The following is a 13538-nucleotide window of genomic DNA, read 5'->3' as shown; positions in this document are numbered from 1 at the left end:
AATGGATAAGTTTGGGGAGATGGGTTCCAGTGTTCAGTTTTGATTATAATTATGAAGGCAAAAATGAGAAGTCAAATACAGTGATTGCGTAAATGGCTAAAGGCAGTGTAACTGTGCCCTTTTTTGCCAGTATAAAATGTACCCAGGCTTGACAAGGCTGTATCTGGAATACTTGAGTGGTTTTTACCAGACTGTGAAATGAATGCAGACTAGAAGGGGATATCTGCAGTTTTCATTAACGGAGTTGGTTCTTTTTCACAACTTGTATTGCAATGAAAGAATGAGCTAACTGAGCACAAGGAAGATACCTTGGTTGTTAATAAAATTAATCTGAAGTTTAAGTGTGGAGTTGGACATTGACACTGAGAAAGTGTCCTCCTTGCTAACAAGTGCTACATTTCTTTAAAAATGACCTCACAACGCAACGTTAGGTGATCAGACTCATAAAGTTGGAGTGCACTAAAATGACAACACCCAAGTCTTAAATTAGTAGATGACTGAAGTGCGTGTTTAAAAACAAATTAAAAAAAACCCTCAGTGAACAGCAGCTTCAGGATAGCCTTATGAAAATTTGCTTACTGTAGATGAAAACTGTATTTATTATAAGCTAAGGTCTTCCACAGTTCCTTGAAGAATATCAAAGCGAGGGATATGAACGAAGATCTGAATCTGGCATTTAGATCTTAGAAGTCCAGGTTGTCTTTTTCTTAGCTGTCTTTAGGGGGACGTAAGTAAAGTTTAGGATCAGTGAACTAGAACTTTTAGTTTGCTCCTTTATGACCAGGCAGAATTGGCAGAAACTATTCTTGTATTCCAACTTGAGCTTATATGAATACAAGTAGCTGATGGTACGTCAGGGTTTCTGGTTCCCCTCCGTCCAGGAGAGAAAATCCAGAAAAAATAAGAATTACCAGAATGACTGTTTATATATCTCAGGCAAATAGAAATTGACTCTTGGATATCAATAGAGAGAAATCCATCAAAAATACACCAACGGGGGAAAAAAATTCCTGTTGTCAAATTCGGTAAGGTATTTAGTTATCTCTTACGGTACTTCCAGTGGAGTGCCTTTAAAGAGATAAAGTTGCAGTTACTTTAGTCTTCAGCAGGGAGAGATTTTGACAGATCTTTGAGAAATATTGAAAACCAGGAAGGAAGAACTTCAGCCAGTCGTGCCTTTATAGAAGAAAGTGGGAAAGTTCATCACGTTTGTAGAAATGACTTTGTATGGAATAAAAGAAACTGTTCACAAAGAAGCTACTCAGAATTTGCGTCAAGGAAAAAGGAGAGATTAATAAAAATTCTCCCCTACGAAACATGATGCATGGAGTAATTACAAACTGTAGAAGCAATCTAGCTAGTTTTTGGTGACAGAATTGCAAGGCAGTGCATGAGGTTGTTGTGACTACCAGTATAGTTTTGTGTTGTAATGCAACGTCTCATTTTTGCTCTTCTAAAAGCACGCTTGATTATGCGTAATAAGAGAACTGTGACGGATTTTTTTTTGATATTACACTTTATTATCCTTTTGGTGTGAGTTAGTGTTACGCTTCTCGGCAATCAGAGATAAGGTGGCATTTTATCCTACATGGCTTCAGTAGAAGACTAATGTATTGTCATGGCTTCTTGCTTTGAAGTTGTCTTTTCTCCTTTTCTTCTAAAACTAGTCATACAAATACATTTTTGAACTAAATGGTTTTACTGAGAATGAATTGATGGAGGAATCCAACAAGCCTGTGTGTACCAGATGGGTTTATAGAGAGAATTTCTGGAATGTGGCATGCCAAAGTTTTTCAGAGTAATATGGTCAATGTAAATATTAAACCTGAATATCTGAAATAAACATGTTTTAATACCAGGTTGCATGTTCCTTGTATTTCAGGCCATAACTTCTGTGCAGAGGGACACAGATGTGGTGAAAATTCAGAGTGCAAAAACTGGAACACAAAAGCTACTTGTGAATGCAAGAATGGTTATCTCTCTGTCCAAGGGGACTCTGCGTATTGTGAAGGTAAACAAAATATTCAAAGACCCGTCCCCTTAACGACCTAGTCAGAAACATAGTATTAAATAAATGGTTGACGAACGAATTTCATTGCAAAGTTCAGTTTCATGATGGTGAATATCACAAGGGCCCTTTTTGCATTCGTAAATATGGATTGAAGATTACAAGTGGTGCTGGACCATTCAGATTACCGATCTGTGGGAATACTTCATTGTTGCAGTTGTGGCTTGGCACACCATGGTCATGCTGTCATTACAATTTTTAAAATACCGTTTTTCAGACAATAGCACCTACCTTCTAAAATGTTTTTTAGAGAACAACATCTTTGTAAGATGCATTAATTTAGGAGGTGGGAATTCTGCTGACGTTTGTGAGAAAGGTAAGCGTGAAGGTGTACGGAGGATCGAATATAGAGATGATGATCTGCAGTCCTTCCTGAAGTACTTCTGTGGGGCAGGTACTTTACTGAAATGGCTTTCCTATGATACAGAAGAGACCTATTTCTTAGAAGAGGGTAGCTGAGGTACTTCTGTTGATGTATTATTCCATCACAGGAACGAATGCAATGGGGCATTATTCTCCTTTTTGTTTCTCAGTGTTTTCTAGAGCTTGCTGTTGTTCGTAGCTATGATGTACTTATTAAAAACTAAATTGATGAATCCACATATACCACATTCTTTCCTGCCTTTGCATTGTGGGGGTTTTTTTAATGCCCTTGTATGTCAGGCTGCGATATTTAATCCTTTGGCCATCGCAGGAATTTTGTGAACTACTTTGTAAAAAAAAATTTCCCTAGATTCTTTTTGTAATAGTACTGGTGATGGAAGGGAGATGGCATTTTTGACAAGCTGTTAAAATATACGGCAAGAATTGGAAGACAGGATGAAAGAATAAAAAAGACATACATGGAGTGGGTTTAAATGATCCCGCTTTCATAAAAAGACTTTTTAGGGTATGTAAGTGAGCAGGACTGCTTTAAATAGCAGTCCATAAAGCTCTTCAGTAAATTGCAGCTATAAATCTTATGGTATTTAGTCAGTTCTCTACAAACAAAAATTTGAATGGTCCTGTATATGCACTTTCAGTGACTGGGAAAACGGTTTACGCATTTCTTTTTAAAGGTAGGCAACAGATACACTGTATATAGAGAAACTTTTTTGTACAAAAAACTGTGAGAAGAGCTGCTCTCTATGTACTGCAAGGACTACTCAGAAATCGGAAGACAGTAACAAGTCTCTTTATCAGCTATGATACAGAGTATCAGTATCCAGTATTTGTTCTTTTTTTCTGTTTTAAATAAAATCAGTGCTTAGTGTTTTTATTTACCTAGTAGCAGACTGTCCCTTTTTTCCTCCTTGGAAAAAATTTAAACATCTTGACTCAAATAATTTTGGAGATGTTGGCAGTGCCTTAGTGAGTGGTAGCGGTGGGGAAAGAAAGAGCGTTTTGAAGAAATTAGTGGGAATTACAACATGTCTGGTCTATGCTGCTTTAAATTTTGGAAGGGCAAATCAAATCCCTGGCTTCCGTGCAGGTGGGCGAAACGTGAGGCAACAGAACAAACACAGCTGCTTTTGTTGCCTGAGTCCATGGGATAGATTAGAGAGGCACTTTCTGCATGTTAGGAAATTATAAATTTGCTAGATGGAGAGTAGTTCTTAGAAGGTAACGTCGAGAAGAGAAGGCCCTCTAGCAAGGGGAACTGCAGACTGACAAATCGTTTAGCCAAGAGGTGAGTCCTTTCAGCCCTGTGAAGAGCTTCCTTTTGCTCCTCAGACCAGCTTTCTGCAAAATTTCTTTCTGTGCCTCTCTAACCTCATTTCTCTCATCTATGCGTTTAATCTGCTAAACAGCATCATTTCATAGTTGGCTGTGTAACATTCTCAAATGCATGGTGAAGCTGCGATTTAAATAAATGAGGTCAAAGGTATCTATCTGAAGGTACAATTTGGCAGGATGTTGGTATAGTATAGGGGTGCATTTTTTTTTCTGTGGAGTTTTGGATTTTTGGATGTGTACTGTGTAAGAATTAAATATGCAAAACACCTGAACAACAAGTAGTAAACATGTAAAACACCTGTGGAAGCAAGGAAGATATCATTCTCAGCTGTAGTGTTGAATTTGTCTTCATCGTTCTGAAGCCTTTAAACTTAAAAGATGTGTAAGATTACTGCTTCCTTTGAGATGGCAAGGTTAAACTATTTCATGCTCATGACATGTGCTGGTAAGTGGCACCTTAGTTCAGAGTGCTCCAGATAGTTAACTTGGAGCTTTCCAGATTTCTCATCTCTTCCAATGTATTTGAAGTATACGTGCATGTGAATTCTAATGTACAGTATTATTTTACCTTACCTATGTTTTTACTGCTATTTCTGCTCGCTCTTATTCACACAGTTTTATGTTGCTGGACTTTATGGCATCGTTTTGATCTTGTAAGATCTCTGAAGAATTGTGTTTGAGTCTGCTTTGCTTTTTCACATGTATTTCTGGTTTTTTTTTTAACTTTCCATATTCACATTTGCAGTACAGTGGAAAAAATCAGAAAGATTCTAACTTTTGTCAGAGAACTGGCATCAGCAAATTTGTAAAATAAATAACAAAAACCTGAGAGGCTTTTACTATTCATTCTCAGTAACTACTTTTCAAGTATTTAGCGGCTCCTCATGTCAAAATATACATGTAGGATAACCACTTGCTATATATATTCCATTTTTGAAATACCATAGCTGTGTTTAGGGAAGACAGTTTCTGAAAACAAACAAGTAAATGAAGCTTGTAATGAATGCAGCAGATGAGTGGAGATTCTCCGTGTTCTGTAAAAGCAACGTATTTCACTTAAAAACAGAAAAGTTGGGGGTTTTTCTGTCATCTGCCTACTTGTCTTGCATATGAGACATAATTAGAGCATTCATCATTTGCAGAGGGACGTATAGAGATATTTCTATTAATCATGTTGACTGAGGTTTAACTACCGATGGGGATGCTTATGCACAAGTGTTGAACCGACGTCTGTTTATCTGTCACGTGGGCGTGGATAAATTCTGGGAATCGCACAAGTAGCTGGAGAGCCCAACGTCTGCAGGATGCAAGCACTCAAGTTGCAGCAGCGTGTGCATGCTTGCAGCTATGACTTCTTAGCACGACATGTAAGCGCCTGTGTTGAGGGCTGAAAGTTGCACGCATGAGAGTTAGTTACAGATGGCGCAGCAGTTCAGTGGCAAAACCGGGACCAAAGTGGGGAATTCATTTGAGTCTGTCTCATGCTGATTCTTCCAGACACGTTATGTGATGTGTACAGCAGACCTGCAAATACTCTGTACTTCTTCAAAGCCAGAAAACTCTGCAGTCTGTGACTGCTTCAGAAATACTAACAGGACGGTCCACATAATGCAAAGTAAGAGACAGGAAAGTGTCGGCAAATGGAGAGTCTGAAGCTCAGAGATGAAATGAGGAAAAATCAAGCCAAATCAACTGAAAGCTAGGCTTGTTGCTAGCGTGATTATCCTCACTTTCTAGAGGCTAACAAGCAAACAGCCATCTCTTCTGAAAAGAATTTGGTGATTTTATGCTATATATTTCACAGTGAAGAGCAAAAGCAGAACCATTTTTTCCCGCCACATTTCGGCTCCGAAGTCTTTATTACTTTCTTGGCTCGAAACATTAACAGCCCTTTTCTACCTGCAAAGTTGTTACGTTGGTGCAAAAGTGATTATTACCCATTTGCTGAGCATTGTGAGAGCTGTTTAAATCTGAAGTGGGATGAATTTCCCAGTTAGGATAAATGCATGCCTCTTCTCACTGACAAGAGTGCATGAAACAGGAAGGTTAGTATTAACCTTCTGTCCTTCATGCCCAGCCCCTTAGGCCCCAAGAAACAGCTAGTAAAAGTGATACAGCAGCATACTACAAGATGTCTTGTCATGTTACACAGCAGTATTTTTTCCCTTTCTGCTTAACCAGTGTTACCAGAGAATGTTCCTGTGGTAATGGGTAGACTATATGAAAGGATCCATTGACTGAAGTGGACCTACAAGATTAATATTCTCCTTGTATGACTATATTGTAGGATGTGCTTTCCCTGTATACCTAAGTAGGATGACGCATGCTCTTTACGGTGTTTTCCAGCTGTTGATGTAAAGAGTGTAAACAAGCTGTGTGAATCTGAGTTGGTCTTTTAGGAACAGGTAACAAAATAAAGCTATTTTATAAGAATACAAAAAACCAAAACGCCTTCTCTCGCAGGAGCAGCCTGTTAGGCGGTGGTTAGGACAGGGCATCTGCTTTGCCCTTAAAGAGGAGGCCAAAAGTTCTGAGGCCAAATGTAGTGCTGAGAATACCTTGTATTGCCTTTTTTTTCCTTTTTTCTCCTTTACTGGTAAAATGGCATGGGCTAATAGTGATAGGAGATCTGTGAAGAATGTATTTCTGTGAGATTAATTCAGGCAGTATAGTTAGTTTCCTTATATGAGCTGACCCTCAAGGTCACCTTAGTGCTGTTACCTCAGCTTAAAGAGTTAATGAATTCCATGCCTTTAATATTTGTAAAAACTCTTCTCTTTTTTTTTTTTTGTCCTGAGAGAATGCTCTAGAACCACTCGTGACTTTCATTCAGAGGGAACTCGACGAGGTCTCTCCTTTTCCTTCTGTGCTCCAAACACGTTATCTTAATTTGTTGTTAACGAATTATTGCTCATTTCAAAAAATGTCGCATAAGTTACGAAATACTGGCCAAATTCAGAAAACCTGCTCATTTTGTAGCATAAGGAAGAGTTATGATGATTTTACTGGGGTGGCAGATTTTGGAGTGATGGCATAAAGGTGAATTAAAGCCTTGGGAGAAAACTGAGTGCTCATTTACCCCCCAGCATGGACCCAAGCATGCAGCATGGACAGACCAGGCAAACTGTCCCCCCGACGTCCATACCACCATGCAGTGGTCTCCTGTAGCTTCTGCTCCCTTGCTAAGCATCCAGTCTCCCTCCTACAACAGCCTGATACTGCAGGTGGCACCAGTAGAGCTGCAGGCAGGTGGCGTGGTTAGGGTTAGACACATCTACAGTACAGGCTGGGAGCTCTGCTTTCAGGCCAAGGTTTCTGAAGACAGACTAGATAGAGCTTTGTATCTCACTTACTTGACAATAAAATTCAAAGGCTAATATTTTTCTTTCTGCCCCCCTTTTTCTTTTATTTTTGGTCTGTTTTATGTATTTTGATTTAGAGCTCTGCAAGTTAGCTGGCTCAGTATTTGAGCTTGTAAAGCAAGAGATCCCATTATTACTTATCTTAGCTCTGTAGAACAGTATCATTTCCCAACACAGGAGTGTTGGCTAACTTAACGTACATAAGGCTATCAAGCTCTCAACCTGAGAGAGGGTAAGCTTGGAACCTCAGGATTCTGCTGTATGTTATTTTAAAACCTGTCCTGGTTTCCGCTGGGATAGAGTTAATGGTTTTCCTAGTAGCTGGCACAGTGCTATGTTTTTGAGTTCAGTATGAGAAGAATGTTGGTAACCCACTGATGTTTTCAGTTGTTGCTAAGTAATGTTTAGTCTGAAGTCAAAGATTTTTCAGCTTGTCATGCCCAGCCAGCGAGAAGGCTGGAGGGGCATGAGAAGTTGGGAGGGGACACAGCCAGGACAGCTGACCCAAACTGGCCAACGGGGTATTCCATACCATGTGATGTCATGCCCAGTATATAAACTGGGGGGAGCGGGGGTGGGGGAATTGCCGCTCGGGGACTAACTGGGCGTCGATCGGCGGGTGGTGAGCAATTGCACTGTGCATCACTTTTATATTCCAATCCTTTTATTATTACTGTTGTCATTTTATTAGTGTTATCATTATTATTAGTTTCTTCTTTTCTGTTCTATTAAACCGTTCTTATCTCAACCCACGAGTTTTGCTTCTTTTCCCAGTTCTCTCCCCCATCCCACTGCGGGGGGGGGGGGAAGTGAGTGAGTGGCTGCGTGGTGCTTACTTGCTGGCTGGGGTTAAACCACGACAGTTGACATTTAATTTTAATTAAAACCACATTTAATTTCTTTGTAAGTATGTTCCAGACAGATACAGTGGTCTTTACTGCTTTCTCTTTCTTTTCCTTTGAACTTGATAATGTCAGATGTAGTCAGGAAATTCTTTACAGAAAGATAGATACGTAAGTATGTTGAAAAAATTCATTCTAAGATACATTAATGTAGGTTTCGTCAGTAAATGTTTGTTTTCTGAAAGTCACATAGAAAAAAATAATTGCAAAATGCTGAGGAAAAAGGTGGTTTTTCCCATTGTCACAGAAATCAGGAAAAATTAGCCTTTTAGGATTAATGATTTAGTTCCAAATGCAAAGACCTTGCTATCAGCATGCTTTAATGAAAAAACAAAAGTAAAAGTTTACTGCTGTTGCAAAACACACAGGAACAAGAAAATCTTTCATCATAGAGTGTGGCTTCTGTTACGGTTCTGAAGATGAGAGAGCTTCGTAAAGCTTATCTCTAATGTTTAATCCTTTGACTCATCGCATCCTGTATGTAAATAGCTGTTTAGCGTGCAGAACTTTACAATTTTTAAACTAAAAAAGAACAAACCCAGTCCTGCATATGGCCTTCAGAGTAAAAGCCTGCTGCAAATCCACTGAGTTTCGACAGCTGATGTTTTTCTTGCTGTATAAAGTAAGTAGAACTTTGTTGAATTTCCCCCTCCTCCTCTGCAGTGATTTCACTGCAGCTGTTCTAATGTCACTGCATTGTGGCTTTGGAGGTGACCTTAACGTTACGTGGCATCATGTAAACCTTCTGTGTGGCAGTGATGTGTGACTGTGGTGTTGGACGGTGTCCGTTGACTTGACGCCTGGATCAGCTTTTAATGATAATCCTTCTGTTTGTTGCACTCTCAAAAAAACTGCCTCTCGAGTTGTCCGCATTTCCTGCAGTCGTTACTCACTGTATACTATAGTAAACTTATGTTCTGTGCCGCAGAGGTGTACACATATGCATAACTGTACATACCGGATACTTCATGAAATTACCTAAACTTAAGAAAATGTTGATGGCAAATGACTATGTTCATTGCAAATGCACTGAATTTTTCTCTAAGCTGAAACCATAGCAAAGAGGAGGGCACGGGAAGAATCTAAAAATGTTACAGTCAAGTTCTTAATCTCTGCCGCAAAGACTACCTCGATGGCAGCGTTCCAGTTGGAACCAAGTCCTCACATGGAGACTTAAAAAAAAAAAAAAAAAAAAAAAAATGCACCACAACAAAGCAAGAAAAAATCCCAAACTATGCCCTCATGCCAAAAAACCCAACCAAACAAAACCGCCCCCCACCCCCTTTTTTCTAAACATGTGACTTGATGCCAGGTTGTTTTTTTAAAAGTTCACAGTTCCTCTGAAAGACGCTTGTTAACCTACTTTTTAAGACTTCAGTTACCTGACAGTGTCAATTTTAAACTTCCATTGATGTATGTGATCCAATTTATCAGTGCAAGTCCCTTCTCTTGGTGATATAATGTAAATAATACATTTGTCCTGCATTGTTTTCATAGAGAAAGAATTTTTATTTTAAATTATAATCTTAACCATTGCATGAACTCAAGCTCATCTTTTATAACATGATCAAAAGGCAGGCACTTGTCAGTCAGTCTCCTGCGTTTGTGGGTTTATGGACTTCATTGAATGAGACTGCAGTTTCCTTGTACTATGAGCTGCTAGTGGAGGAGACTGAATTAAAACCAAAATAGACCCTCTCTCCTGCCAAGTAAATGCATACATTCAAAGGCAGAGATGCTATACTTGCTAGCGGACAGAAAGTTTTCAAACAAAATGTTAAAGTTTTTATACTAAGAAGATTCAGGAGCTTGTTGGAAAATTATGTTTATGCCTTACGTAGCTCTAGATCTATTATTTGTGTTATCAAAAGTGCTTTTATATTTACAAGTGAATTAGTTTAAATTCGTATTCCAACTACCAAACCCTGGAAAGTGAAATTATTTGCCATCCCCTGGAGTAACTTTAGTTCTTCTGGAGTAATGTCATGCTGAGATTTATATGAAAATAAATTTTAATTTCTAATAAGGTAACCATATGTTTTGGAGTTGTTGTAATGAAGTGTCATAAATAATTATGGCTCCAAAGAAATTCAGCCTTGCAACTGTCAGTTCTTGTGTTAGTAACTTGCATTTGAATAGATTGCAGTCGTTGCTATTAAAGGAAAAAAACCTTTTCACCCCTTCAGAAGGGCAACGAAAATCCTGCTGAGATTTTTGTTCACGTGGAGGGATTGGGGATGCCGTCTCCCCTTCGACAAATGTTCTTACATGTTAGGGTTGCATTGTTCCGAATTTTATTAGACATAATTTGGTATCTCATATGTAAAGCTTTCCTTTTTAGCGTTTGTTATTTGCCAACAACAGGCTGATCGTTTCTAATACAGAATGAAGCAGTACTGGTCTAGTTCACTGTCTGTCTTTAAGCACTTCACTGTCTCTGATGTATATTTGCATTCAGCCTCCAAGATCTGTTTGTGTGCCCACGTTCCAGATTTGGGGGCAGGGGTGCATTCGTGTATTTTTGAATTTATGGAGGGGGGTGTGTAGGACCAGAGATGGAACAGACTGTGTGTCTTTTGGACGACCTCTCTGGGAGGTGGCCTAGAGTTTTGAGTGCCTCAAACTGCACTTCCACAGCCTTCACTTCTAACTACTTTTTAAAAATAGAACTTTATCTCATTTTTCGATGGGTTAGAGAGAAGCCCGGTGACGTGTTGTTGGCTATTAATCGTAGCAGAATCTGACTTAAAAACTGACCATTAGGAGAAAAAAAAATATTGTATGTTCCTGCTGGGTCAGCGTCATTACCTTTGCACTACTATAATGACCCTTATAGCAAATTGTCCCCATTGCATGTCCCAGCACTGAAAGGGGGAGAAATCCATGCAATTAATTGTGACGTACGTATGTAGTAACCCTTGTGAGCAGAAAGAGCTCTTGCTGCTGTTTACCCATTAAGCCCTTGTATTGATCCTGATATTGCCAAAATTCTTTATTCAAATTATGACACAGTATAGCTCCTGTCGCATTTCTGCTGACATCAGTGAAGAAGGGAAAAATTCGGAAGAGTTTTTAGTGGAGCTGTGGCAGTTTAGACCGGGTGAGTGTTTGCCTCAAACAATTGGCAGCAAAGCAAAGAAAAAAATCTGGGTTGTTCTTGTAGTGGTGATCAGAAGTTTGCTTGTGGTTGAGCTGGACTGTAAAATGCTGAGAAATATTTGTATATAAGGCGGAAGTTTTGGTTGGACTTGAATAGAAGCCACTGAACCAGTACTTTTCAACAAGTTGCTAAAAATTTTGCGCCTAGCTCTTAAAACTCAGAGGTTGAGGTGTTGAGGTTTTGCCTTTTTAAAAATCTGGAGCATAACTAGAATTGTTCAAAAAATGATTCACGTGTGTGTATGTATCTGTGACGTGCGTGTGTGTATAGATATATGCAAAATGGTGTCTTCCTATTGCAGCACAAAAGCCTTTAGTACCCAGGATCTGACAGAATAGCAACTTTCTCAAGGGCCTGTGAAGTTCAAAAGGAGGTTGGAATAGAAAACCTCCAGAGGTAGCTTCCAACCTAAATTTTTTTGTGGTTCTACTGTCTCTTACTTTGTACTGTGTTTTTCATCAAGAGCGCTGGTGTGACATTAGATGCTGTTGACTCTCTACGGTTACCCTTTGCAGTGCTTGGGAATGCAGAAAGGGCAACTATTTTGCATAGTTGAAAGTCTTGAAATGAGAAAAAGATAATCTCTCTTAAATGCTGGTACTTGTAAACATTTTTTCAGCTACTTAAAAAAGCCTTGATGTGCAGTTTTGATGCTCAAGCTGTCTCTCCATTGCTCTTAGAGAATGGCTTTGGGGGCATGCAGTCCCTTGTCCAAATGGAAGTTCTCGCAGCCAGTTTATAGATAACCAATTGGATTGGGCTTGACCGTGACTGTGAAAATGTATGTTGTAAATGATGTCATCTAGCTGCTTCAATTAAGGTCTGTGCTGGCAATATGCTAGTAGAACAACAGGTCCAGTTTTGAGGCTGTCTAAATGTAACTATAAGGTTGTCATGGGCAGGTCAGAAGAGGGAAGGATGTGCACTTGTCCTACAGTAAGATCTATTACAAACTGAAATGAACGCCCCCCCCCCCCATCAATTTTGGGAACACAGGAAAAAACTTGATTGACTAGAGGACCCGTGTGAAGGACTTAGAGGACTCTGATCTCAGCCTAGAGACTATTGAGTTCTGAGGTAATGGATGCAGTGAAGTACGTGTAGAAAGTAATTTTGTTCAGGTTTGTGTATGGAATTGAGGGATCTTGGGGGAAAAAAAGCATTAAACTCCTCAGGAGCTGTTCTTATTGCTGTGGTGGTGTGTCAAAGAAATTTTTTTTTTTTTGTTAACCCTTTTAAGCAGTTTCAGCTGCTTCTGTACAAGTGGGTCTGAGGCTTTGGTGCTTCTGGAACAGATGCTGAGCCATAAGCGTGTAGGGACCCTGTGGGACACAGCGGCACTTTGCCATGGCATGCCATGTTGGGAGAAGGTAAGAGAGATGAGTGTTGCTATGAAGAAGGTGGAAGCGAAAGGCTAGGGCTTTGGGGAGGCAGGAAAATTACAGTGGCCAGGGTCTCTGATATAGGTCACAAATACAGGGGTAACAAACCAAACCACCACTCCCTTCTCCCCACAACTGTTAAGTTTTTTTTGGAAACTAGTGGTTGTTATCCTTCAGTCAAAAAAACCCCAAACCCACAATAAAGCAAACCTAAATGGAAAAATCATCTGGTTTCTCATAAAAATATTTAATTATTTGTAATAGAAAATATGTTTTGCCCTTGGTAATAGCATAACTGGGGGCTGTTCAAATAAATATTATTTACTGCTTTTTTCCTTATGTGAATATATTTTGTTTTCACTAGATGGAAAAACAAAATTGGTTCTAAAAGTACCAGAGTCTCTAAATCCATGACAAACGTCAGTTTATACTGACACGTTTTTTCCCGCAAGATTTAGGAAGCGACTTACTGATATGGTTCTGGGTTTTCAAAGCTAATGTGCATATAAAAAGCAAAGCACAAAAGTTAAGAAATAATTGGAAAAGATGTTATTGCTAACCTAGGGCCCTGCTATATGGTTAACTCTCTACTTTCTTTTTAGGATTTCAGCATGCGTATTTTACATCCTTTTTTGGCATTTCTCCTTAGGGCTTTTGTTCAGATTAATTTGAAATACAGTTGTACGCTGATTGTACAGGGTGTGTCTGTATTAAGTGCAATCTATTCTGAATTTGTTAAGAGGCATTGGGCTTTTGACATAATCCAGATGTTGTTGGGTTACACTGAGCTTTTGACATGATCCAGATGTAGTAGGGTTACATTTTTGTATAGCAATTTTAATATATCTGTTTCTGCTCACAACTGAAATTGAGACATATTTGGTTTATATATTTGTGTTAAGTTTTATTTTCAAATGATAAATCAATTCCCTGTTTTTTCAGTGCAAT

At 39.1% G+C, this 13538-nt stretch overlaps 1 protein-coding gene across 5 annotated transcripts in view; it reads left to right on the top strand.

The window, feature by feature from the left end:
- NELL1 (neural EGFL like 1) overlaps window positions 1-13538 on the top strand; it is a 302370-nt gene that overhangs the window by 94040 nt on the left and 194792 nt on the right. For all 5 annotated transcript variants that reach the window (XM_052811479.1, XM_052811477.1, XM_052811478.1 and 2 more), the window contains exon 12: window positions 1883-2011. In XM_052811479.1, coding sequence (XP_052667439.1) covers window positions 1883-2011 — 129 coding nt within the window. The remainder of the gene's footprint in view (window positions 1-1882; window positions 2012-13538) is intronic.

The sequence above is a fragment of the Harpia harpyja genome, chromosome 16 (assembly GCF_026419915.1).
Source record: "Harpia harpyja isolate bHarHar1 chromosome 16, bHarHar1 primary haplotype, whole genome shotgun sequence".
NCBI lineage: Eukaryota > Metazoa > Chordata > Aves > Accipitriformes > Accipitridae > Harpia > Harpia harpyja.
Note: the sequence above shows the minus strand (reverse complement) of the source record. Positions and strands in the feature narration are given on the sequence as shown.